At 49.6% G+C, this 24,145-nt stretch overlaps 1 protein-coding gene across 2 annotated transcripts in view; it reads right to left on the bottom strand.

Moving 5' to 3' along the window:
* Positions 1-248: 248 nt before the first annotated feature.
* MAPRE3 (microtubule associated protein RP/EB family member 3) overlaps positions 249-24,145 on the bottom strand; it is a 50,628-nt gene continuing 26,731 nt past the window's right edge. Inside the window, exons 2-7 of one of the 2 annotated variants that reach the window (XM_040623004.1) lie at positions 4,780-4,907; positions 3,997-4,142; positions 3,198-3,399; positions 1,746-1,900; positions 1,472-1,624; positions 249-1,201 (exon numbers count right to left, since the gene is read on the bottom strand). In XM_040623004.1, the coding sequence (XP_040478938.1) occupies positions 1,133-1,201; positions 1,472-1,624; positions 1,746-1,900; positions 3,198-3,399; positions 3,997-4,142; positions 4,780-4,900 (846 nt within the window). In that variant the 5' untranslated portion in view covers positions 4,901-4,907 and the 3' untranslated portion in view covers positions 249-1,132. Of the gene's footprint in view, positions 1,202-1,471; positions 1,625-1,745; positions 1,901-3,197; positions 3,400-3,996; positions 4,143-4,779; positions 4,908-24,145 lie in introns of those variants that run through there. The other variant, XM_008700344.2, reaches the window with a different exon arrangement.

Here is a 24,145-nt window from a genome sequence, read left to right as displayed (position 1 = left end):
TCCTCCCCAGGGATTGGGGGTCATGGCCTCCATGTCTTCCTTCCCTTAGAGCCTGGGGACCAGTATTGAGCGATGGGGACGAGGTCAGAGTTGGGCTCTGAGGCCAAGTGCCCATGGCAGTTTCCAGGCCTGACACAGGGTGGCAGTGGTGCTGTGCTCCAGGGCCACCACTTCTGGAGAGGGGAGTGCTCAAGAAGAGAGAAGCATTGAGACCCAGGCTGTGGCCCCGGTGAGGGAGACAGGGCATGGACTTTTACCACACAAGTTTATTTAAATAAAAGTGAACACAGATGCAGGCTGGGTGGCCCGAGGGGATGGAGGTCGGGGAGGAGGGCAGATGGGAGGCAGACATACAGGAGGGTCCAGGCAGAGTCTGTGTGGTATGAACCGAGCCGCGGGAGGAGTGGCTGGGGGCCTCGGGGCAGTGCTGGGCTTCAGTGCTGGAGGCCGGGGGCTGAGGGTGGGGGCGCCTGGTGCCAGGAGGTCATTATCATCCCTCACATGCTCCCCTCCCTCTCCCTGACCGCCGGGGCCTAAGGCACCCCCTCCCCAGTCCCCTCATCCCTCTCCTGACATCAGCCTTCCCCTCAACTACTGGGAAGTCAAAAGACAAAATAAATAAGCACGGGTGAGTCCTGCCATGGCTCCCAGCAACGGGGAAGGGAAGCCACGCCAGGCACACTGCCCTGGAGCCCCGTGCTGTCAGCCCTGGGAAAAGAACAGGTAAAGTGCAAGGAAAATCCAGTAAGTAAAAATATACCAATGACTTTGTCAAATATACAGCTGCTGGCTGTCAGGGGAGCAGGCGGCTGGCTGGGGCGGGGGCAGGGGGCAGCAGCGCCCCCCGCCCCGGGAAGTGTTGGCCGACACATCGTAGAGACAACGGAAATAAATAGGGATATGGAGGAGTGGACAGAGGCCTCGCCCGCTGGGCCGGTGCCCGCAGCACGGGGCCTCTGTCTGCTCACCTGGCCCATCCCCGCGAGCCCCGCTCCTTGCCTGACTCCCCAGCGCCGTGGCACTGACGCAAAGCACCCGGCTGACAGGCTGCAAGGAAAGGATTATAATGTGGGGTGGGAGCGGGGTGGGGAGGCACGGGAAGCCGTGCAGTCAGCCCGGGCTGCGGCCGCCCTCAGTACTCGTCCTGGTCTTCCTGTTGATGTTCCTCAATCTCATCGTCCTCGGGGGGTGCAAATCCTTCCTGGAGGGCGGGAGAGGAGAGGGAAGCGGTGAGCCAGGCCGGCCAGGCAGGGAGGGAGACGGCTGCCTGGGGCTCCGGAGAGAGGGCCGAGTTCTAGTCCCACCTCCCCCGCTAATCTCCGTGTGGCCTTGGGCTCGGACTTCAGCCGGCTCTGGCTCTCCTCACCGTGTTCCCTCAGGCCCCTCAGGGCTACCCCTTGGGGTCTTCATGGGGCAGGATGGGGCAGGGCCCCGTGGGCCTGGGACGGGAGCGGGTGCAGGAAGAGCTCACCTCAGTGGCATAGAGAATGCCAATGATGCCCGAGATAACCGGGCTGTTCTCACTTTCGTGTTCCTGGCAGATGAGCTCGATGTCTCGAAGTTTGCTGAAGTAGAAGTCGCGCTCCTTCTCCAGCCCATCCACGGTCAGCTTCAAATCCAATAGCTGCTCGGGGACAAGGTAGTGTTCAGGCCAGAGATCCTGGCCTCAGACTCCCCTTCCTGAACTGACAGGGGCCTAGCTTTTGTTGAGGGCTCTCTCAGCGACCCGCGCCCACCCTACTCACCTGCTGGTTGAGTTCAAGAATCTGGGCATCAGTCTCATGGCCGCCATTCCGGGCTGATGGGGGATTCTTCCGGAGGATGCAGGGTGGGGCCACATTGCTCAGCCGACCAGAGGTCTGCATATTTTTGGGGCCTGTGGGGGACGTCCTCTGTGGAACTGCCCAGGGGAGAAAAGTCGGATGGGGCCACGTGAGCCCACAGCTCACGTGGCATGAGATGGCCTGGTGTGACGGCTGCGGGGGCAGGCCCATGCGAAAGGCAGGCACTCTAGCCCTTCCCTCTTCTCCCACTCAGGAGGGCCGTCTACATCTAGGCCTCAAGCCATGGCCACACTGACACCACAGCAGCTGGGCAGCTCTTTGGCAAGCCTGGGAGAGCTGGGACTTCAGGGAGTAAAGAAGGTATGAGGTGTGGGGAGGGAGGAGAGCTGGCCTGAGGGGGAGGTGAGGGGAACTGGGAAGGCGAATTTGGGAAGTGGGGCTGGGAGGGCTGGGCCTCTAGTCCTGTCAGCCAGAGTCTGAGGCAGAGCAGCTGGTGCAGGGTCTCAAATCTGGCACTTGCTGGGTCCTTCCTACCAGAAGCCCCAGCCTCCCTGCGGTGACCTCAGAGTCTCAGGGCCCCGGCCGCTCCCAGGCTCCCCGCTTCAGGATGGGCTCTGTGCTCTCTGCTGGGCCTGACTCAGGGCCCCCGGCTCCTCCCCCACAGGCCGGGCATGCTGTGGCCACTTGTCTTCTAGCTATGGCCGCTCCCTAGTCCGAGCTGGCTGCTTCTAACGCAAAGCAAGCAGGTGAATGGGGGCAGGCCCGGGCGGGGCAGCAGCGCAAACGGAGGAGCAGCTCTGCTATGACGGGTTCAGATGCTGGGGCTGCCCCTCTCTCTTCCTCTCCCCAACCCTCTCATCCCTCAAAGGCCCTACTGCTTCTCTCCCTTCTCTTCTAGAACCCAGACAAAGCCTCCTTTCAAAAGACTCCTCTCTTGAGGACTTCGGGCTATGGGCCTTTGGAGTAGGGGAAGATGTGATCCCAATGGGGGAAGCTTGGCAAACTCCCGTCCCGGGGCATCCAGTGGGCAGGGGGCAAGAAGAGTGTGTGCTGCTGGCACCAGGCCCTTGGCCTGGGGGGACCTGGACAGACGAACCATGCCACATGCCGCCCCGTCATCTCGAGGCAAACAAGTTAGCTCACGCTACCAAAGCAAGGGTCCTGGGCCTCCCACCGCCACTGCCCCCATGGCTGGTGCCGGTGGCTCTCCATCTGCAGCAATCTTTGCGGCCCTGTCCTCCCTACTGTGACTCCCCCTGGTCTAGGCGGGCAGCAGGCGGCGTCATCTGAACTCCGTGATAACAGTCTCCTCTAGGCTGGCAGGGCCGGGCCGGTGGCCCAGGGGGCGCTCCTGGCTGTGGAGCCCTGCCGGCCCGGCCCCCCACACTCCCTCCCCCAGCTCGGGCACGTTACCTGCTGTGCCAATGAGTTTCTTGGATTTGTTGAAGATCTGATCACCTGGGTTAGGAGGTGGCGCTACGTCCTGGCCCTGCCGCGCCAGCAGAGGGTTGTAATCCTTTCCATCATAGTTTGCGTCAAAGAATTTCTTAAACCACTGAATAAACTCAAAATTATCTTGGAATTTTCCTTTCACTAATTTCTCTACGGGAATTATCTGAAATAGACCACACAAGCAGAGAACTTTAGCCACCTGTGAGCCGGCCGCTGCTCTCAGGAAAGCCAGCCCCCGGGGCTGCAGCGGCCTGAGCCTCCTCCACAGCGGGGGGCCCCTCCCGCGGCCCCGGAGCCCACGGCCCGGTTGTGGCCCGGGCCTGCGATCCAGAGACGGCCCGCTCCTCCCGGCGCGGGAGGCACCGTGTGAGGATGTGTCCCTTGGCGCTGACGTGTGCATGTGGGCTGGGGGCTGCTGGAACCAGGGGCTGTGGGCCATTGAGGCAGCAGAGTGAGCCCAGAGACTTTTCATAGGCCCTACAGAGAAGGAACTTAATAGGAGCGGTAGACTGAGCCTCGGTTGCTGAGCTGGATAGGGTCCAGAGAGAAGGAAGGGGCAGGAATGTCTTCAGGATGGGATGTCAAGTGTGGGGTTTTCCACCATGCCTTGAGCTGGGGGAACATTCCCTCTGGAAAGTAGGGGGGTGGAGAGAGGCGTGAGAGCTGGAATGACCCCAGTGGCCCCTGCCGCCCGGCTGGCGGGCCATCTTCTTCCCCAGGGTCACACAGCTCCTCAGGGCCCCGGAGCGCAGGCACCTACTTTGTCAACACCCATCTTCTTGAAAGCGGCTTGCAGCACCTTGAAGTTGTGGATGTACTCGTGCTCCAGTTTGGCCTGGAACTTCACCTTCCTCAAGTGCACACAGCCCGGGAAGAGCATGTCCATGAACTGGCAGTAGGCTGCCCCTGTGGGGAAGCTCGGCTCCGTGAGCGGGTCCGGCCGCTCCCCTGCCTGGGCTCCTCGCCTTCCCTTCCCCAGGCCCTCTGCTGGCCACTCCCCCAAACTACCCCGTCTCTTCCCTCTCCTTGTCCCGGCCAGATTCCAGGAATAAAAGCAATCACTCTGGACTGATGCGGTCCCGTCCTAGCACCACACCAAACACCGCATATACGGCACTCCATCCTACCGGCAGCCCTGCTTTGATAGGGCATGTGCTCTCCATTTTACAGACGGGAAAACTGAGACCTAGTGATTTGCCCAGGGTTAGGCTGCAAGAAGAGCCGAGCTTTGGGCCCCGAGTGGAAAGACCGGACCTCAGGCTGTTTCCCTCCGGCCTCACTGCCTGTCCTAGCTCTTGATACGGGGCTCCCGCCCGTTCCTGCAGCCCTTCCCTGAGCCTCTCCTGCTCTTCACTTTTGACCCTTTCCATTCCATGAGACCCTCATTTCCATCACCTCCAAACACTCTGACTAGTTTAGGGCTCTGCAGCTCTCCTCCTTAATCCTGATTACAAACTCCATTGTCTCCTGGGGCCGTTCTGCCTCCCACCTTCCCTCCCCTTGCCTCCAGCAGGGCCCACTCTCCCCACTCCCAGGCTCCTACCTGAACAGAGCTGTTCTATCTTGGTATAATTGAGGTGCAGGGAGTCATTGACCCATGCAAGCATATCATGGCGACTCAGATTTTCACTGGTCACGGATGTGGAGTACACATTGACGGCCATACCCCAGCTGCAAAGAAAGAAGACGGGCAAGGTCAGCCCCCGGGGTCCTCGTACTGTTCTTTAACTGTAAGGAGAGAAAGAGCCAGATAATCCCTGGGGGAGTGAAAGGCATCTTCCTCGAGACCAGCCTTGCAGTTCTCCCTCCTGGAAAACTCTTCAGCCATTTCACTCTTCAGCCATTTCCTGAGTGTCTACTACGTGCCAGACGTGTGCTAAGGGACTGGCGACGCAGTAAGATGTGCTCTCTGCCTTCAAGGAGTTTACACACAGGCACATCCTTCCAGAAGGGAGTGGCAGGGCAGAAAAAGCAGCACACACAAAGTTTCGAGGAGGCACAAAGGTGGGAGTGATCTCTCCTGCTTGACAAGGTCAGCGAAGGCTTCAGGGCAGAGCTGCTAGAGCCTGAGAGAACTAGGAATTTTCCAAACATACAAGGGAAGGGGTAGAAGGGGACCGCAGCTAGCAAGAACAAAGGCACGGCTTGTTCCCTGGGGAGCAGGTTTTTGTGTTGGGGTGTGGTACAGTGAGGTTGGCAGGGACAGACTGCAAAGGGCTTTGTTTTCCATGAGGAGTCTGGACTTTCTGTTCAGACAACGGGAAGCCACTAGAGGATTTTAAGCAGGCGGTAACCTGACCAGATTTGTGTTGTAGAAAGCTGACTAGCCTTTGCCTCTCCTTTGACTTCAAACCCCACATTTCGGCATCAGGTGGCCTGCTGGCTGACCCATAGGGACTTAATTCTGCTTATCGAGAACCTCCCCTCAATACATGCTTCTGCTCTTGTATTCATTATCCCAGAGAACGTCACCACCAGTCACTCGGTCACGCACGTTAGAAACCTGGGGGTTACCCTCCATAGCCCTCCTCCCTCGCATCCTCATATCCAGTCCCGCAGCTCTGCGGTCTCAGTGTGCCCTGCTCTTCCCACCTCTCCTGCTGCGCTGGGGGTTACGCATGCGCGCTCTCTGGCCAAGGCCAGCAGTAGCTTCCTGAAGGCCACCCAGCCTCCAGTCTCTCTCCCAGCACGTCCCTGACGCTGCTGCCATCACAGTCTATGTAAAAGCAGCCTGAACCACACCGCTCTGCACAGCCGTCATGAACAAGACACCCACTGGCTGAATTTGCCTTGCAGACTCCAACTGTTCAGCACTCGCAGTGTTGGAAACATTTTTGAATTAGTGCCCAGTATTTTAACGTTGGGACATTTCACACAAACGACTTGAGGTTTCTGGTTTCTTTTGGCAACCCTGGGCCTTTGTTCCTGCACAGCCACCATTGGTGGGAGCTGGGCAGGGGCGCCCCCTTCTGGCCAGTGGATGTGAGCTCCTCCTTAACCTCCCCAGCCACCCCCAGCCGCTCAGGGGGGCCAGTGTCAGCTGCTGTTTATCACTGACTTGCACTGTTAAGAGGGAAATATATCTTGTAACTAGGTCTTTATAAGAAGTGGAGAAACAGAAAATAGACAAAGGCATGGCGTATTTTGAGAATTGTGAGAGTGCTTATTTCCGGAGTGAAGAATATTTCTCTAGGTTTAATACACAAAGTGTCTCTGTGAAGGAGAACTATGCCCAGATCACTCCCCTGTGCCCTGTAGGCATCTGCCCTTATCATGGGACCCTCCCCACCACTTATCACACTCCTAAATGTGCCCCGCCTCTCCAGCCCTATCTCTCACTTTGCCCCCCAAGTTGGGAGCCACCAGCAGATGCTTACTTACCCTGTCTGGAATGCTGCCCCCACTCCAAAGTCCACTCATTCTCTGCTCCCATGGTTCTCAAACTGTGGTCCCTGGAGCCCCAGCAGTGGTGCTGTATGGGCTTTGGCTTGCTAGAAATTCTGATTCTTGAGTCCCACCCCAGACCTACTGAGTCAGAATCTGCACCTGACCATGATGCCAGAGAGTCTGTGGGTGCAAACTGGAGAAGCTGCTTTAGAGAGGAGACTCAGTTGGCATCCACTAGGCTGTGCTCCCTTGCGCCCCCCACCCCAAGTATACATAATAGAACCTCAGCAGATGCACATTTAACTTCAGTGACGTTTTCGAGAAAAATCAAGAGAGAAACCCTCTTGTTTTGCCCTTCATTGCCCAGGGGAAGGGAGGCCAGGCAGGCCAAAAAGCCAACACAAACAAAAATTATTGTCTTGGGAGCTTCTAAGGACTCAGAAGCTAGGAATTCGAGAGATTTCCGAGGGTAATTTTGACTACACTTGCTTCTCCTCTTACACAATGGTTTTGAGCCCAGTGCCCTGCATTCTGACCCTTGTTCTAACCACAAGACTTGTTTAAATGCATGCCCCCTTGTTAGTAAGAGCCTTGAAGCCAGAAGTGGGGTTTCCAGGCCTGTCACAGGCAAGGTATTCAGCAAATTGTTTGAATGATTGAGTGATGCCTCCTCATGGCCTCTCCTCTTTCTGATCATCTTTCATCAACTTCCGGCCTGGCCCCCTCCCCCCACTCAACCTTATGTTGGCTGGGATGTTGGCATCATGTCCTCCAGGACGCTGTCTCTGTGTCCTGTGCCTGGAGACATGCCCTGCCCCGCTCTGTTTCTATAGTACTCTGAGCATGCTCAGTCACAGCATGTCAGTTCTCTTGAAATCACTCGTATGTCTGTCCTTTCCACCTAAATGTAAGCTCCTCAATGGCCAGGCTGTATTCCATTCACTTGTGGGTTCCAGACCAATTCCCCGTGAACGATAATTGCAGAGACTGGATTTAGGAGAGTGCTTCTGAGTTTCTAGGAAACTCACCTAACCTGAATCAGTAAGCTAGTGGGAATGGATGGACATCAAACTTGATAAAGGGGCAATGGGTAGGGTCGAGGAAATTGCATTTTATTTTGATGAGTGTTTAGTTAGGGACTATGAGAAATAGGAAAGATTTGCTCCTCTCCTTAGGGAGTTTGTAGTCTTACTGGGAAGACAAACACAAAGGAGAAGAGTATTACCAAATGCCCCCTAAGTGTGGTGAAACAGTAGGTGTGACAGAAAGTCAGGAAGGAGAGCATGTAGAGTTAGAGAGAAATGGGCTTGAACGGCCCCCACAGGAGTGGTCAGACCCTGCCAGGCCTCCAGGGGCCTTGCAGAGCCCTGCCAAGCTGAGTGCAGAGGGGATGAGCTGTTGCGAATACTGGCTTTCCATGAGCTCGGTGGGATTATTTCTCCCCAAGGCCCCTGGGGCAGGGTGATTCAGGGGACTGGGGGGGCTCTGGCTCTTCACTCTGCTAGACCTCACAGGGTGTGGGTTGGTCAGGACTGGTTCAGGGAGGTAAAGGGGGAGGTCTTAGGTTGGCCATGGGAGTTCCTGAGCCACTTTAGGGATTTTTTTTCTGTTGAGCGTATATGAGCTTCAAGGGCTGACTACTGAATAAAAGCAGAGGCATTGGTCCAGGTTTCGTTCTCCAGGTTTTGACTGAAAGCATTTGAGCTTCGAGGGTCTTCCAGCCTGAAGGCAGCCTTCTTGGGGTTCCATGGGACTGAACAGGGGATGGTTCACATTCTTTACTAGAAGGGCACATCAGATTTTCCTGCAGAGATTTTCTAGTAGGTCAGAGTAAAGCCCAAGTGCATATGTGTGTGTGTATAACTATATATGTATTATATACAATTACATGATATCTATTATGTATATATATAATGTACTACATATAAAATTAGTATATATTTATATATAATATATGACATATATAGTGTACTGTATACAGTTGATCCTTGAACAATACAGGGGTCAGGGGAATTGATCCCCTGCACAGTTGAAAATCTGTATAACTTTCGGCTCCCTCAAAAACTGAACTAATGGTCTACTGTTGACCAAAAGCCTTACTGATGACATAAACAGTTGATCGACACATATTTTCTATGTTATATGTATTATATACTGTATTCTTACAATAAAGAAAGCTAGAGAATAGAAAATGTTATTAAGAAAATCACAAGGAAGAGAAAAATACATTGACAGTACCATACTGTATTTCTGGAAAAAATCTACATAAGTGGACCTGTGTAGTTCAAACCTGTGTTGTTCAAGAGTCAACTGTCTACAGTAACACACACACACACACATAAACGCACACCCACACACACACTCCAGGTGATTCTGGTGCACAACCAGGTGCTAGAACGCCGTCCTCATCTGACGCAGGTGCGTGCCTCGGACTGACTGGCCGGCATTGCAGTGGGATCGGCTGGGATGTTGGCACGTTCTGTTACCTCCCTGGGCGGAAAGTGTTAGACATCTTCCTCCTGGATGCACAGGAAAAACTTCCAATTTTTCTTTCAGAATACAACTAAAGACCTTGCTCCAAGAGTCACCAAGAGCTACACAGGTACTTGAAAAATGCCAAAGTCTTCTGGGCCAGAAATCCCCAGTTCTGTCTGTGCCTCATGGTGGGAGGGCATTTTCCACAACTTTCATCAGTCTGCATCTAGGGTGCCCAAAGTGGCAACAGGGCGTGTAAGAAGGAAGTTGGAAAAAAAAAATCTCTTTTCAGGGCCAACAATCCTGTTGTTACCTCCTATGGGGCTTTTGGGAAAGTGGGTGGGGGTGGGGTGGAGTGAGGTGGGAGGATGATACTAGGAACAGAGCCGTTACCTCCACTCAGGACTGGCTTACTCTCTGTCTTGGTCGGGGTCCATTTTAGCTCAGGAGGACTCATCTAAGGCACCCAGGGGTCTCTGCAAAGATTTTCTGTCACACTTGCCAGATGGTCACAAAGAAACAGCCCCCTAGTTCTCTTATCTCTCATTCTGATAGGGAGGGCAGGATTTTATTTTCCTCTCCTAGATTTGGCCCTGTACATACAACTGAATTATGGCCAGCAGGGGGCACCCAAGTCCTGAGCAAAACCTCCCCTAAACATTCCCCCCGCCCCAAATCCTCCTCTCCCTAGCTCCATTTAGAAAAAGAGAGCCTCTAACTTTGATCTGGTCCCCCAAAGAGGAAGCCTGGTTCTGTCAAAAGCTCGTGGTATCAGGGCACAGGGCGTGGTTGAATGGAGTGCTTCGTTCTGACCTGGATGTCCTCTAAGAACTGGACCAGCTGGAGTGGCCTGGAACATTGGGTCTAAGATTCTGGACTGAACTACACCGACCTCCCCATGCCACACATTAAACGCATCAATTGGTCCCACTTCTGATGACTTTTTGTATTGGGTGTTAACTCAGACCTAGACTTAAACCAGACCAGCTTCTGGCGGCAAAGATATTTTATAAAGCATTTACCCAAGCATCTGGCTCTGTGTGGTCCAATTGCCTCCAATTACAGCAGAGAAAAGGTCTGACTAAACTCTTTAAGTTAACACACTTGTTACCAAGGGTTACTTTCCCTCTTCGGAGAGAATGGTAGGCAACCACACCAGGGGTCAGGCTCTGTTCCAAAAGCTACCATGTGGGGTCTTCCCTGTCCCTTGGTTTCTACCATCATCTTTGGCACATGGTGACTGTCAAGGGAAACAGTCCCTGATTGGGTTGTGGCGTGTCACCCACCAAGTCAGCTGGAAACCCCATTCCAGGATCAGACTGAGAATGTGGCCTTGGGAAAAGCCTGCTCTTCAGGACCTTGACTCTGGCTACCAGGTCTGGAGTCATGGGAAGGACAAGGTGATGAGGTTTAATCTGGTGATTTTGCGAAATCATTTCCTATGCTAGGCCCATAAGGTTCGGGGTGCATTTACTGGCGATGGGAAAGGCAGTTACAGTTCTCATCAGGAGACGTGAACGTGCTGGCCATTCTGTGGCCTAAGGCCTTGGAAACAGGCAAGACTAAATCTCAATCTCCCATGGTCAGAAGAGTTTCTAGAAACCATCCAATTCCTTCCCAGATACCTAGGATGACATTAGCTCTAGGTATGTATATTCCTAAATCATAAATAAGTCTATATAACTCTGAAAACTCACATTTCAATATTTAAGAACGGTATCACGAGTTTAAATCTGATTTTGGCTTTTCGTTTCCAAGTCTTCAGTGGGAATCCATCTTCTACAAATGTGTCTTGAAGATAATTCTAGGGTCCCCAGTTCTTTGGTCCCTAGGAGAAGCCCCTGCAGTTCCCAGGACTCTACCCTCTATCCAGCATGGCTATGAAAGAACAGGCCTGTCAGTTCTGCGTATGGGTACTGGGCAGGCCTTCAGCAGCCTCCAAAAAGGTGCTGCTTTAAGAATACTTGGATTCAAATCCCGGCTCTAACATTTCCTAGCAGTTTGGCTTTGGACCTCAATTTCCTCATCTATAAAATGGAGACAGTTCCCACTTCATAGAGCCTTTATGAGGGTTAAGTGAACCACACATACCAAGCACTGAGCAGAGCCTAGCACACGGTACAGTTTCAGTAAGTGTTACCAGCATCACTGGGACAGACAGCGAGAATCCAAGGGCCCTTGTTTGAGGAGGCAGGTGCCCAACATGTATCCAGCTTCAGGTCTCCGAGCCCAAGGAAGGCCAGTCCAGGGGGGAGACAGACTACAGAACTCCACCCTTTCTGCCTGGGGACAGCCATCTGGGCTTCCTGAAGCTGGGCCTCTGACCACAATCCCTCCCCAACTCCAGATTCCCCATCTATTCGGCTTTGTCGACGCCATCCTACCGGCCAGGAGAACTGGAACAGGCACTGTGGGATCAGAGGATGACTCAGGAGTCTGCCAAAACGTTTCCCGCTCCTGACGTAGGGCTATGCCCATTGTCACTGGGCTAACCCTTCCTGCCCAGGCCCAGGGGGGCTGAAGTCACCTGTTTGGAAAATCTGCAAAATTGCTACCCCTTGTGCCCTTGGGTCACACATCCAGGTTATTCTGGGGTTGCATGGAGGCAATTTGTGCAGGCAGGCACGAAGGGTTCTGAGGGGCTGGAGGGGCCCTGCCGGCGGGTCACAAAGCCCTGGCAGGCCCAGCCAATCACCTTCTCACGGCGGGGCAAGGACCTGACTCACAGGGAGGCTCAGCCTCTCAGAGCTGAATTAGTCAAAGGTAGAGAGGAGGCAGGTGGACTAGCTCCGGGGCTGGTGGGGAACCAGCACACGCCCACTCCAGCAGATCTAGGCCAGGGACCTGGATGGTATTGGTTCAGGTAGGGACTGGAGCCTCTCCAGGATTCTGTTCTCACAACACTTTGAGGTCACGTGGCTGTTCTCTAAGGTCCCGAACCCTGCCGAGGTCCTGCTACCAGGGTCCTGGACATGTCCTATTGAACAATGATCTCAACTGTTAAAGAGGCATCCCCAGGCTGGTCTGGGTAATGCTGCCATACGCCCGCAGCTGCTGTTCAGCCCACTTCTCCCTGGCCTGCTCTGAGGGGCGGGCTGCTGGCCCATGGGTGGCTAGCCTGAGGACAGACAGGGAAGGGCTGCAGCGGCTGCTGTGACGCATTGAGGACAGAACATTTGTTTCTGCAGCCCTAGTGCGCCTGATGTTTCCGTAATGATCCTTCACGCTTCAAAGGCCGGTCTGTGTCTCAGGGGGCACATATAAGCCCTGTCACTTTATCTTCCTTTAAAACGATGTTTCTTTAGACTTTGTGGCTTGCCGTTGTCATTGGGCCCAGTGACATGGTCTCCCTACGTCTGGAATGAGTGGGTCTGACCGGTTGTTTAGCCTTCTTTGCCTTGATCCCCAGCTCAGCCCTCCTCTGCTCTCACAGCTCCTCCTGCCCCACAGCCAGTCCCTCTCAGAATTCTCCGGCTTTATTTCCTTGCCTTTTTGATGGACTGCTCATTTAATCCTCTAACCTTGCCACCAGAAGGAATACCCTGGTGATGTCTAGAACAAACTTGGCATGTTTCAGTGTTTGGTTTTCTGTCTTCTCACGCAGACTGTCATTCTTCAGGTCCCTGAGACTCTAGCAGCCTGCCCTGCAGGACACAGTGGGCCCCCCTCCATGGGGCTATGCACTGGGGGAGGAGGGTACAGGAAGGCCTGCCTACTTTCAAATAGCTTCTCCCCTGGTCTACCATGGTTCCTGAAATTCCCACCACAAATGACACTCTCATGGTGTATAGCCTTCATCTCCAAAAAGCCTTAGTAATTACCTCAATTTTGAATATGAGGAAATGAAGGCTCTGGGTTCAGGGGACTTGCTCAAGCTCACCCACTGGCAAGACGACAGTGTGAACCCATCTAGACCCCACGCTCTTGCTACACCCCGACGCTGTGGCGGAAAAGCTATTTGATCTCGCACAGCTCCAGTGTGCGATGACCTGCTCCGATTTAGGCCCCCGAGCATTAGGAGAAGGGAAAAGAAATTTCAAAGGTTTTCTTCTTTGGGTTTCTTTTTCCAAGCTACCGCAATGTTGTCTTAATCTCCATCACCAAGTACGTACTGACTGCTGACATAAGGTGCTGAACACCTTGCGAGGCAGCACGGGGACATGGGGTCATTTTAAGACATGGATCTTGTCCTTAAGGACCTTTGTTTGACTGAAGAAATAAGAGTAACTCAAAAAAACAGAACATAAGAAGTGCTCAACAGTGAAAGTACATTTGGCTTCCGAGTGCTCCAAGAGAGCGTAAAGGGTGAGCGTGGGCTCCGTTAGATGACGTCTGGGAGAAGGGGGGCACCTAACTTGGGCCTTTAAAGATGATAGGATATCAGAAAGCAGTGAAGAGAAAATGGGAAATTAGAGACATGGGAAAGAAGTTTGTTGTTCTTTTTATTTTTTAATAAAATGAGCTGAAGACCAGTGATTGAGTCTTTGAGGAGATTTCTTAGGGATGTGATCATGAGAGGAGATAGGAGAGGCAGGTGATGAGTCAGGAGCCAAGGGAGGGGCTGGTTTCAAGGAGGAGGTTATCTGCCCTGTTTAATGAAGTTACCAGACCTCTGGTGGAGAAATGGTCATTAGATTGTGCAAGAAGTGGTGAAAGTTTGAGTCATCTTGCTGGAGGCTGGAGACAGAAGCTGGACCCAAAGACAGTTACGGAGTCCCAGATCATTTGCCCATGAGGATGCTGAGGGGGGAAATCGGAGTTTGTCACCCAAGGCATTTGTGCCTGCTGCCAAGGCGGACGAAGTAGCAAGCGGCTTGCCCACAAGGTGGGGACACCGTGCTGCTCTTCGTCAAAGCTGGAAGCAGTAGGCAAGGTTGAAGGTAGGCTTGCGCTCTTCATCTTGACATCCCACCCTTCCTCCTTCAGAATCCATATACTGTTCTTAAGTTCTAGGTCTTATCTGTCCAAGGGGACTCACAAGTGCAACCTCATGGTCTTTCTAAAGCTGCTTACAACACTGTGTCATGAATGAAAAGAAAGAATGGGAAGAATTTTAAATATAATAAAGTCTTAACTAAGATGAACATTTGGAAAATACTTTAAATATTCCTTTGCCATGGTGCTTAACTGTAGTTAATCAGAACCCCTTTCGATCTTTAGTTTCATTGAAAATCTTGTTGAAAAGTACTCTATTAAGGCAGGATGGAATGCACAAAATTTATTACTAAGGACTTTTCAGAGCCTCCGATTCACTCACTTGCTTATCGCCATTTACGGAGTGTGTGCTCTAGGCACTGAGCCAGGTGCAGGGCCTGTAGGAAGGAATGGGACCTGGTCGGGGCCCTTAAGGCGTTCCTGGACCAGGGTCAGAGCTAGGCCATTGAACAAATAATCCAAGGGCTCCACATTATGCTACAATCCCACAGGCAGGAAGGCATGCTGTTGGAGCAACTCTGCTTCCTGGGCCAGGGACGGCTTTGTAGAGGAAGCATAGTTTGATGTGGGTGTTGAAGGAGAAGGTCATCAAACAGAGTGTTAAGAGGAGAGAAGAATAGGCTGGGAAGAGGGAGAGGATTACAAATAGTTCACACCAGAATGCATGCTGGGAGCAGGAGATGAGGTTAAGAAGGTAGACAGAAGCCACACGCCAGGAGTTCCGTAAAGAGGTTAGCGGGTATTTCATCCTGGGGGAAACTCAAGGAGGGATTTTTTTCCCCTCCTGGATACAACATATTTATAACACCACAAAAATATTTGTAACCATACTAGAGTTAAAAAACTGAGCATAGTTTCCAAATCAAAATTACAGCAAATGAAGTTACAGCGATTAGAAGCTGTATTAAATTTACAATTCTTGAGGCTTTATTTTATATTATCTTTTCTAGTAAAAACTGAAGAGATCCCCAAGTGCTGCTTTGTGGAAATCAGTGCCTTCCAAATTTTTGAAAACTCTTTATTTTGAAATAATTTTGGACTCACAATTGCAAAATAGGACAAAGAATTCGCATGTATCCTCATCCAGCTTCCCCAATAACAGCTTACATAACAACTGTGAAGCCCGGGAAGTTGACACTGGTACATTATTAACTAAGCTACAGACATTATTTGGATTTAATCTGTTTTTATGTGCACTTTTTTTTTTTTGGTGTGCAGTCTACGAAATTTTATCACATGTGTAGATTCATATAATCACCACCCTACTCGGATGCAGAATTGTTCTATAACCTCGAGGAAACTCCCCAGTGTGGCCCCTCTACAGCCATGCCTTGTCCTCAACTCTAACCCCTGGCAAGCATAGATGTTTTCCATTGCTGTAATTTTGTAATTTTGAGAATGCTATATAAATGGAATTATATAGTAACCTTTTGAGATTAGCTTTTCTCCCCCTCAGCATAATCCCTTTGGGTTCTATCCAAGTTGTTGCATAGATTAATAATCCTTTTTTGCTGCTGAGTAGTATTCCCAAAACAATGGTACACATATGGATATACCAGAGTTTATCCATTCACGCACTGAAGGATATATGGGTGCTTCCAGTATTTGGTGATTACAAAAAATCCCATGAGAACTTTCCTCAGTGTTCTTTTGCTTTGTCCATGAAGGTCTGGCCCTGGGAGAGATCTCTCCATGTTTTTCTGTCCTCTGGAACTACAAAGCTGGTTGGGGTTTGTAGTTGGGAGGCCCAGGCATTGGGTTTGGGGGAGAGGCTGAGACACAGGGGCACAAGCAACTCTTTGAGGACTGACTGTTCCCCAAATTATGGGTTTGCTCAATCTAAACCCAGGTCTGCCCCTGTAGACCAGATTCTTGTTTCTTACATGTATTCACTCTATAACCCAAATTTGTGAACTTATTATGGCACAATTTTATCAAGGATAATTTAGAGGTATAGCAGTTGATTTGGGGAGCCTTCAATATGAACAAAATTGAGAAGTGCTTTAGAACAAAAAGGGAACAATGTTTCAAACATTCAATTATTAGCAAGATTATTAGGGATGAATCTGTTAAGGTTTAGAATGGCCTGTCTAAATTTCTACCCAAACTTGCACAATACCCTCTTAAAACCAAAGGAGGACTAAAACAGTCAAAAGCATAATACAGAAAGGACTCATCATACCTTGAACAGTCCTTGTAACACCCTTACCCTTCAGACAAAAAACCCAGTGGAAGGGGATATGGATTTACTCAGGACCTTGGGGCCATAACAGAATAGTCATTCCCTGACCAGAACTAAATACTCTTTTTAAAATTTTTTCTTATTTTTAAAAAGATTTTATTTATTTATTTTAGAGAGAGAGAGAGAGACAGCACAAGCAGGAGGGGCAGAGAAAGAGAATCTCAAGCAGACTCCACACCCAGTGCGGAACCCAATGTGGGGCTTGATCCCCGGACCCTGAGATCATGACCTGAGCTGAAACCAAGAATTAGATGCTTAACCAACTGTGCCACCCAGGCACCCTTCTTTTTCTTTTTTTTTTCTTTTAGATTTTATTTATTTATTTAAGAGAGAGTGTGTGTGGGGGGAGGAGCAGACGCCGAGGGACAAGCAGAGTCCATGCTGAGTGCAGAGCCTGACACAGGGCTCAATCTCAGAACCCTGAGATCATGACTTGAGCCAAAATCAAGAGTCGGACACTTAAACAACTGAGCCACTCAGGGGCCCCCAGAACCAAATACTCTTTTATCTCTAGTGCCTCCCAAGGTGGCGTATTTTACAGTTGCAAACATATGTTCTGCTTTCTTTAGTGTTCCTTTAGATTCTAAGAGTCAACATTTTTTTGCCTTCTTCTGGGAAAATCAACAATATACCTGGACTGTTACGCCCTAAAGATTTCCTGAGGCCTCACCTCCTGTTTACAAGACCTCAACCACAACCTCAAGGATCTTAAATTTCCGCCTGATTCTTCATGTGGATGACCTTGGGTTGTGCTCTAAAGACAGGTAAACTCCAAGACTGATTTCAGTGATCTACTGTTTTCTTTCAGAAAGGGCACAGTGTTTTCAAAGAGAAGTTACAGTGTGGTCAAAGTGAAGTTCATTGCCTAGGACAGGATTCATCCCAAGGAAGTAAATCCTAAACTTTCAACAGACTGCAGGCCATTCACAACTTTCCAACATTTCTAAATCATCACACTTACAAGTTACCTAAGTCCTCGGTATGCAGACCTCTTCCTTAGGAATTTAAACATGATGAGGCCTTTTGTGAACTAAAATAGCCCTTCAACATCTTCCCAGTCTGGGCTTACCTAATTATCACAAACCTCTCTACATATTTGTACATGTGAGGTCTGGACGAACCGTTGGTGTTATGACTCAACCTCATGGGAATCATCAGACATCAACAGTCTACGGCAGTGTCTCTTCCCCGTGGCAAAGCCTACACACCTGTCCTAAGGGCAACAGCCCAGCAGCTCGGCTAGTGGAGGCTTCTGTATACTTGGTCCTAGGGTCTCCTTTACAGCGGATGGTCTGTCAGACGGTACACTATTTGTAGCTCACTGAAAATACACAACCTTTCTCAGTAAGTAGGCTTAGCACCAGTGAAATCCTATTATTTTCTCCCTCACGTCTTTTTCTATTCATTGCGCTAATACATTGAATCCTGCTATCCTACTTCCAGATGTCATGTTTTCAATGAGGTGATTTTGGCCCAACGGTTTCTGTTCTAGGAAAAAGAGATCATGAGATAATTCAAGAAGGAGAAAAACTGGGCCTCTATTTAAGAACCAAAACCGTAGCCACTCAAGGGCACTCAGGGTTGCTTTCTTTTCTCCTCAAGCCTTTTCAGTTCATGCTTTACAAGAGGCCTGAAAAGTAGGGCAGATCGTACGGAAGGTGGGACCGACAGAATGTGCTGCAGGCCAGCTGTGGGACGCGAAAGAGAGAGGTCCAGGATGGCCCCACAGCTGCTGGCCGCAGCACTGGAAGGATGGAGAAAAGTACAGGAGAACCAGGTCTGAGGACGGGGTTAGACCAGGAGCTCACTTCATATCATACATTGCGAAGAATACGAAGAATATGTAAGGGTGTTCGGAAACGTCATATTTAATGGGGCATAATATCCCATGTTTAATTAAATCAATCTTCAGTAGTGGGACATTTTTGATATTGAGATAGTGCTAGAATTAATATCTTTGAACATTCAAGTTTTGTCTAAATGTAATATTACCCTCTGGGGAGGGAATTACTATGTCAAAGGGCCTGGTGTATTTTAAAGCCAAACAGCTTTCCAAAAAGATGGTATCTTTTATTTTTCCTCCAGAAGTTTGAGAGCCCATTTCAACATACTCTCACCAACAAGAATGTTAGTATTTTAAAAAATGTGTTGATTTAATAAAAAAACTTTTTTGTTCTTTTAAAAAATTGCTTTGATTACTAGTGAAGGAGAACATTAGTTCTATGTTTATTGCCCATATAAATGTATCGGTCTATGAACTATTTGGGTTGTAGAATTTGAGGAACTCACAAGTCATCCATGTGGTCTAACAAACATCTGGAAATTCTGATAGTAAATTCTCACTATTCACAACTTTACTGAAGATCTAAGGTCCTGGGATGAATTTGTACTGGCCCCAGACACAGTTACTTTTTTAGTAAATGCCTGATAGTCCATGTAATTTATTCTGAGCACGAGATACTAGAAAATGTCCTTATATGAAGGTTTTGAAGATTCACTTAAGGAAATTAAAAAATGAAAAAAAAATACTGTTGCTATATTGCACTTACGCTAAAATGTATTTTGATTTGGAAAAAGTGGAAGTTTGGTAACAATGGAGAAAAATGCACATCACCAGGGAACCAAGAGAAAGCCAGACATTACCAAGATATGTGCCTCTCCTATTTTTGCCTAGTGTTTTGGGGAAAGAGGTTAAGAATGGGAAAATAACTTAGGGTTTCACCAGTCTGCTGAAAGTAGGAAAAATAGAGAATTAGGCACCCACTTTAACTACACGTCCAAAATGGGCAGCCTTATGGTGTATTTCCTAGGAAACAGATGCGCACATTTGGCGGTGGGGTCCGGCAGCATGGTACAGGAAAACAGACCCCAAAGAACCCAGCTCCAGCCCGGCCTCTCATGATCTTCTGGGCTCTGGGCAAAGGCAGCCTCTCTAGGCCTTGGTTTGTTCTGGTGCAACAAAAATGCCTCTTGGACGTCACTCACTCTGTGGACGGCTCGTGAGCACCCAAAACACAGATGCTCTGAACAGACAATTCATGGAAGAAGTACAAACGCCGGCAAGCATGAAATAGGAAAAAGGTTCAACTCTATGAATGACTGTTCAGTAGCTACGTCGCTGGGCTGGCATGACGGTTGAGGCTACCCTAAGTGGGGCTCTCCCACAGAACCTGTATAGTCACAGCTATTGCTGAGAGGTTGGTAATGCAATTCTGACAGAATTTTTCAGTCTTTGACATAGAGCCAGTAACAATGTAATTCGGTAGGGAGAGGAGATTGGAGACTATTATGCTGGTAAATACAGTAAGTTGTGAGTGGGATCTATGCTGTGGGCCTCTTAGAAGGCAGCATTCCACAGCTGGGAAAAGTGAGGGGCCTGGGTAGAGGGCCCTGAGCTGGGCCTTTGGCAGCAGTGACTGGCCAGGGTGTCATGATCCTGGATTTGTAATAGGTGCTTCATACATTTTAGTTTCTCTTCCTTCCTTTTCCCTTGTGCTAATAACTGAGAGTAGCTCCAAACCGTGCCCTGGGAGGAAAGCTCACAGAGAGCTTTTTTCCATTTCCTTCAGAGAGCGCTTCTCATGTTTCAGGTGTCACCTCTCCGGAGGTCAGGGTAAGGTCCCGAGGGGACCACCAAAATAGAATCCTTTTCATTTCCTTCCTGGAACCAGAATTCTGGAATTTTCTTTTTTCTTTTAGAGGGGTCATGGTGTGGTGCTGAGAGCTGGCCTACGTTCCTGCACTAAGCACAAGGCTTGCTTGGATTCCCCATTCACTTGTGTTCGCACGTGAACATATGCCCACACACAAAAGCACGGAAGCGCCTACTCCGTACAGAGAGACGGCTGGGCCAGAGGAATGCTGCTCTCGTCCTTGGATCGCTCCTTGTTTAATGAGTAGGACTGTACATCGTGGCCAACTGCTGACAAGTTAATAACCATTTCAAAGGGTAGTGATGCCCTTCGACCACCTCCCCAGGAAACCGCGGCCTGTCACAAAAGCAGCTTAATAGGATGAACATTGCCCACGAATCTACGGATACTGTTCTGTCACCTTCTCTGTGTCACAGATTATGAAGCAGGCCTGCGGGGCTACCCTAGAGGTACATCAGGTAAGAGTGAGGTGTGAGGATGTGGGAGAGTATGGGAGGGCTGTTCCAAAAGCGGCCAGGTACCAGGGGCACCTCAATTCCAAATAAGCCACGGTGGTGTTGAATTAGGACAGAGGGGACAGAGGATGACTTCGTGGCGGCAGAGTGAGGTACATGCTCGCCAGAGACCTCACGAGTCCCCGCGACGCCTGTCAACACGAGGACCCACACTGGCTGCCTGGGGGCACAGAACGCCCCGCCCACCCACACGTCCAGGCAGCAATGGAGAAGGGTGAAGGGCTGGCCGAAGCTCTCGGGGTCCCTGCTCGGGGTCCCCACGAGCTGCTGGGCACTTCAGAATCTGGTCAGGGCTGGCTCACAGTGAAATCCACATAATGGTCAGAGGATAATAGCTTAATGATGAACAAACAAAAACCTGCTGTTGGGAGTCCAGAGGAACGTACTCTTTTAGACATGGGTGGTGAGAGTGTCATTCAGCAGTCTTTCGGGAGGGCAATTTGGTTAAAAAAAAAAAAAAGATATTAAAAGCCTTTACACTTTGTACATTCTTTGACCTTATTTCTACTTCTACGAATTTTGTACTAAAGCAGTAATTATGGGTATGTGTAAAATAGATGTATAATAATGAAAAACTGGGAAAAACTGAAATGATCAACAATAATGAACAGTTCAATAAATCACGGGACATCTAAACCGCGTAGCTGCTTAAGAGAGCGCCGCTGTAGGACTGTGTGATGCTGCGGGCACCGCCGGCCGGCGGACTCAGCACCCACGCCCCGCACCCTTCCCCCTTGCCCGTCTCCACCGGAGGGGGAAGAAAAGTGAAGTACTTGCTTCCCGCTTCCCTTATGGCTCAGAGCCACCTGGAGACATGAGGTAACACCCAACTGGCTAAGGGGCTGGAGTGTCCTTGATGACGTCCTTGAGCTGTTCTACCAGCCTGTACCTCCTACTTTCAGACTCCCATCATGTGAGAAAATTACCCCTATTATTCGTTTAAACGAATACTGTTAGTTTGGATTGGGGTCTGCTGTCAACTAACACTGCTAGTTGTCCTTAGAGTTTACTTGTATCAAAACACAATCCCAACTGCTAAAGACATGGAAAGACATTTACAATATATTAGGTGAAGGGAAGGTATTACGGAGCAGAAATACACCTGTGAGGATGTGTTCTAAAATAGTAATCGTGGCTCTACCTGATGATATGGTCACAGGGGATTTTTATTTTCTTCTTCGGGTTTGTCTGGACTTTCTAAATTTTTTAAAAATGACATGTATAACTTTTGTGAGAAGAAAAAACTCAAAAATATTTTTAAAAAACAGGGGAGAGAAGTGTGGAAGAAAGCTGTCGTCAGGCAGCAAGTAGTTCTTGACAAAAGAACCACTTAGAGGCTTCTGTTGTTCTTTGTCTGGGTGGTTCAGACTTCTTTGAAGTGGTTCAAGCCCTTCCTGGCTAGTTGGTTTGGTTTTTTAAAAGGTCCACACTAGCTGCTAACCAAGCCGGCTGAAGTCTGGACCCAGCAGTGGGGTGCAGCCTCTGGGATGGCCAGGAGGCCACAAGGGGCTCCTAGCTCTTCCCAGCTCCTCTCTCCTCTCCACTGTACGCCTCGCTTCCCATCTCTTCCCCTCCATTGCTCATTTTGTGCTTTCTCATGAGCTTCTTGGTGGAATCAAATGAGATAACCTATCTGAAAGTCTTCATCCGTTACAAACTGGAACAAAGGGTAAGGTATTTTCCTTTGTACTTCGTGTTTATACTTTGCTCTCCCTCCCTCTTTCCCCTCCCTGTTTTAAAATCTTTCACTCTTCTCCTTCCTCGTCTTCCCTCCTTCCTTTTTCCAATCCCCCTCCTGCCTCCTCTGGCCATGGCGTAATGGGCATGACCGGCCTCCACGGCCCTGGACCTGTGCTTCGGTCACATTCCACATGACCTTGCACTGTCCTCCTCTGTTCACGGGACTCTTGCCCTTGCTCAGCAGTGAGCAAACTGAGCAGCCACCGCGACGTTCGACTCTCAAGAACCTTTCATAACACCTGACTCACAGTACACTCCTGTGTACTGTGGCGAAAGTTTGCCTGACACCGTGAAATACACGTTTTCGATTGTTTTGTTATTTGGATAAAGCACAATACTGACACAGACATACACACTCAGGTGTAAAATCAGCCATCCATATAAATGAGTGGCAATGTGTTATTTGCATCCTAAAAATTAAAGTCTTGTGGAACTTTTATTTTTATGAACCAATAACTGAGAATTGGCAGAAAGATTAGTAGGTTGGAAAAACAAATTTTTTTTTAAGAGAGGGGGAGAGAGGTGGGGGGAGAAGCAGTGGGAGAGAGAATCTTAAGCAGTCTCCACTCCCAGCAGAGCCTGACGCAGGGCTGGATCTCGTGACTCTGAGACGACCTGAGCCAAAATCAAGAGTCAGATGCTTAGCCGACTGAACCACCCAGATGCCCCTGAAAAATGAATTTTTTCTTCCAAACTGCAGTTTAAAAATATTGGGGAATGGGAACATTAATAATGATAATGTGGAAACAAAATTTTAACAGTAAAATATTAGAACTAAATTATATTTTAAATCTGTATTATCTACGAAAATGCTTTAAAAAAGAGTCTGTGAGGATCTGTGAAACGGAGCATTGAAAGTGGAACGCTGGAACCTAATCCTGCCTCTCCCACTTCGGCCAAGTTGTCAAATCATTGGTTTTTCGCATCCCTCCCGTTCCCTTCCATTCTTGCTGACCTCATCCTGGTCCAGATTGTTGCCATTCTATGACCAAACAGTATTTCTTCTCTTAGTCTCCTTTTAACTTTGTTGCCTTTCACTGTAAGATAAACTTTACAAAAATGCTGCTTTAATCCAACTCCCCCAAAGCTCCAGGGGCCCTTTACGTCTATGCAGATCCTATAGGATAAAGACCAATGTCTTGGACTGGTATTCACAATTTCACTCCACAGCACCCCCATTCTTTCTGTGACTTCTCCATCCTTTAAGCCCTCAGCTTCGGAATGTTCTCCTTCCAGTATTCTTCTTCTTCTTTTTTAAGATTTTATTTATTTATTTGAGAGTAAGCAAGCAAGAGTACAAGCAGAGGGAGCGGCAGGTAGAGGGAGAGGGAGAAGCAGGCTCCTCACTGAGCAGGGAGCCTGATGCTGGACTCGATCCCAGGACCCTGAGATCATGACCCGAGGCAAAGGCAGAAGCTTAACCACCCGAGGCACCCAGGCGCCCTCCTTCTTCCAGTCTTCTTAATATTGACTCCCTCCATGCCCTCCCTGACTTGTTCCTGGATGCCCTCCTCCTTTTAAGGTGGAACTCCTACCCCACCATTTCCAGGAGTTCTGGCTGATGGAATCAGGATCCCAAACTGCTGTGACAGGCCATGGCAAGAGGCTAAACCACTCAAAAGAAATACACATGAGGCTCTGCACCTGGATCTTAAAAACCAAATGGAAGGAAGAGATGTGGCAGAAGACATAAGGCTTTGCAATGGAGTGCGCAAAGTACAGAAGGCTTTTAGGCAGATAGGAGCTTGACATGAGTTATCTTTGTGACGGAGCTGACAGAAGCTGGGGAAGGGGCTACCACTGACTGAGCCCCTGGCATGCGCCTGCCCCTCCTGGACATTTTATTGATCTCATCTGCTCTTCACAATGGGGGGAGGTCTCATTAGCCCCGTTTTACAGGCTTTATGTCTACTTCTCTGCAGACTACCATTAAAGCCACCCCTGATTCAATGTCTTCCCATT

The sequence above is a fragment of the Ursus maritimus genome, unplaced genomic scaffold (genome assembly GCF_017311325.1).
Source record: "Ursus maritimus isolate PB19 unplaced genomic scaffold, ASM1731132v1 scaffold_6, whole genome shotgun sequence".
Taxonomy (NCBI): Eukaryota; Metazoa; Chordata; class Mammalia; order Carnivora; family Ursidae; genus Ursus; species Ursus maritimus.
The sequence above is the reverse complement of the archived record's forward strand: the minus strand, read 5'-3'. Positions and strand labels throughout refer to the sequence as shown.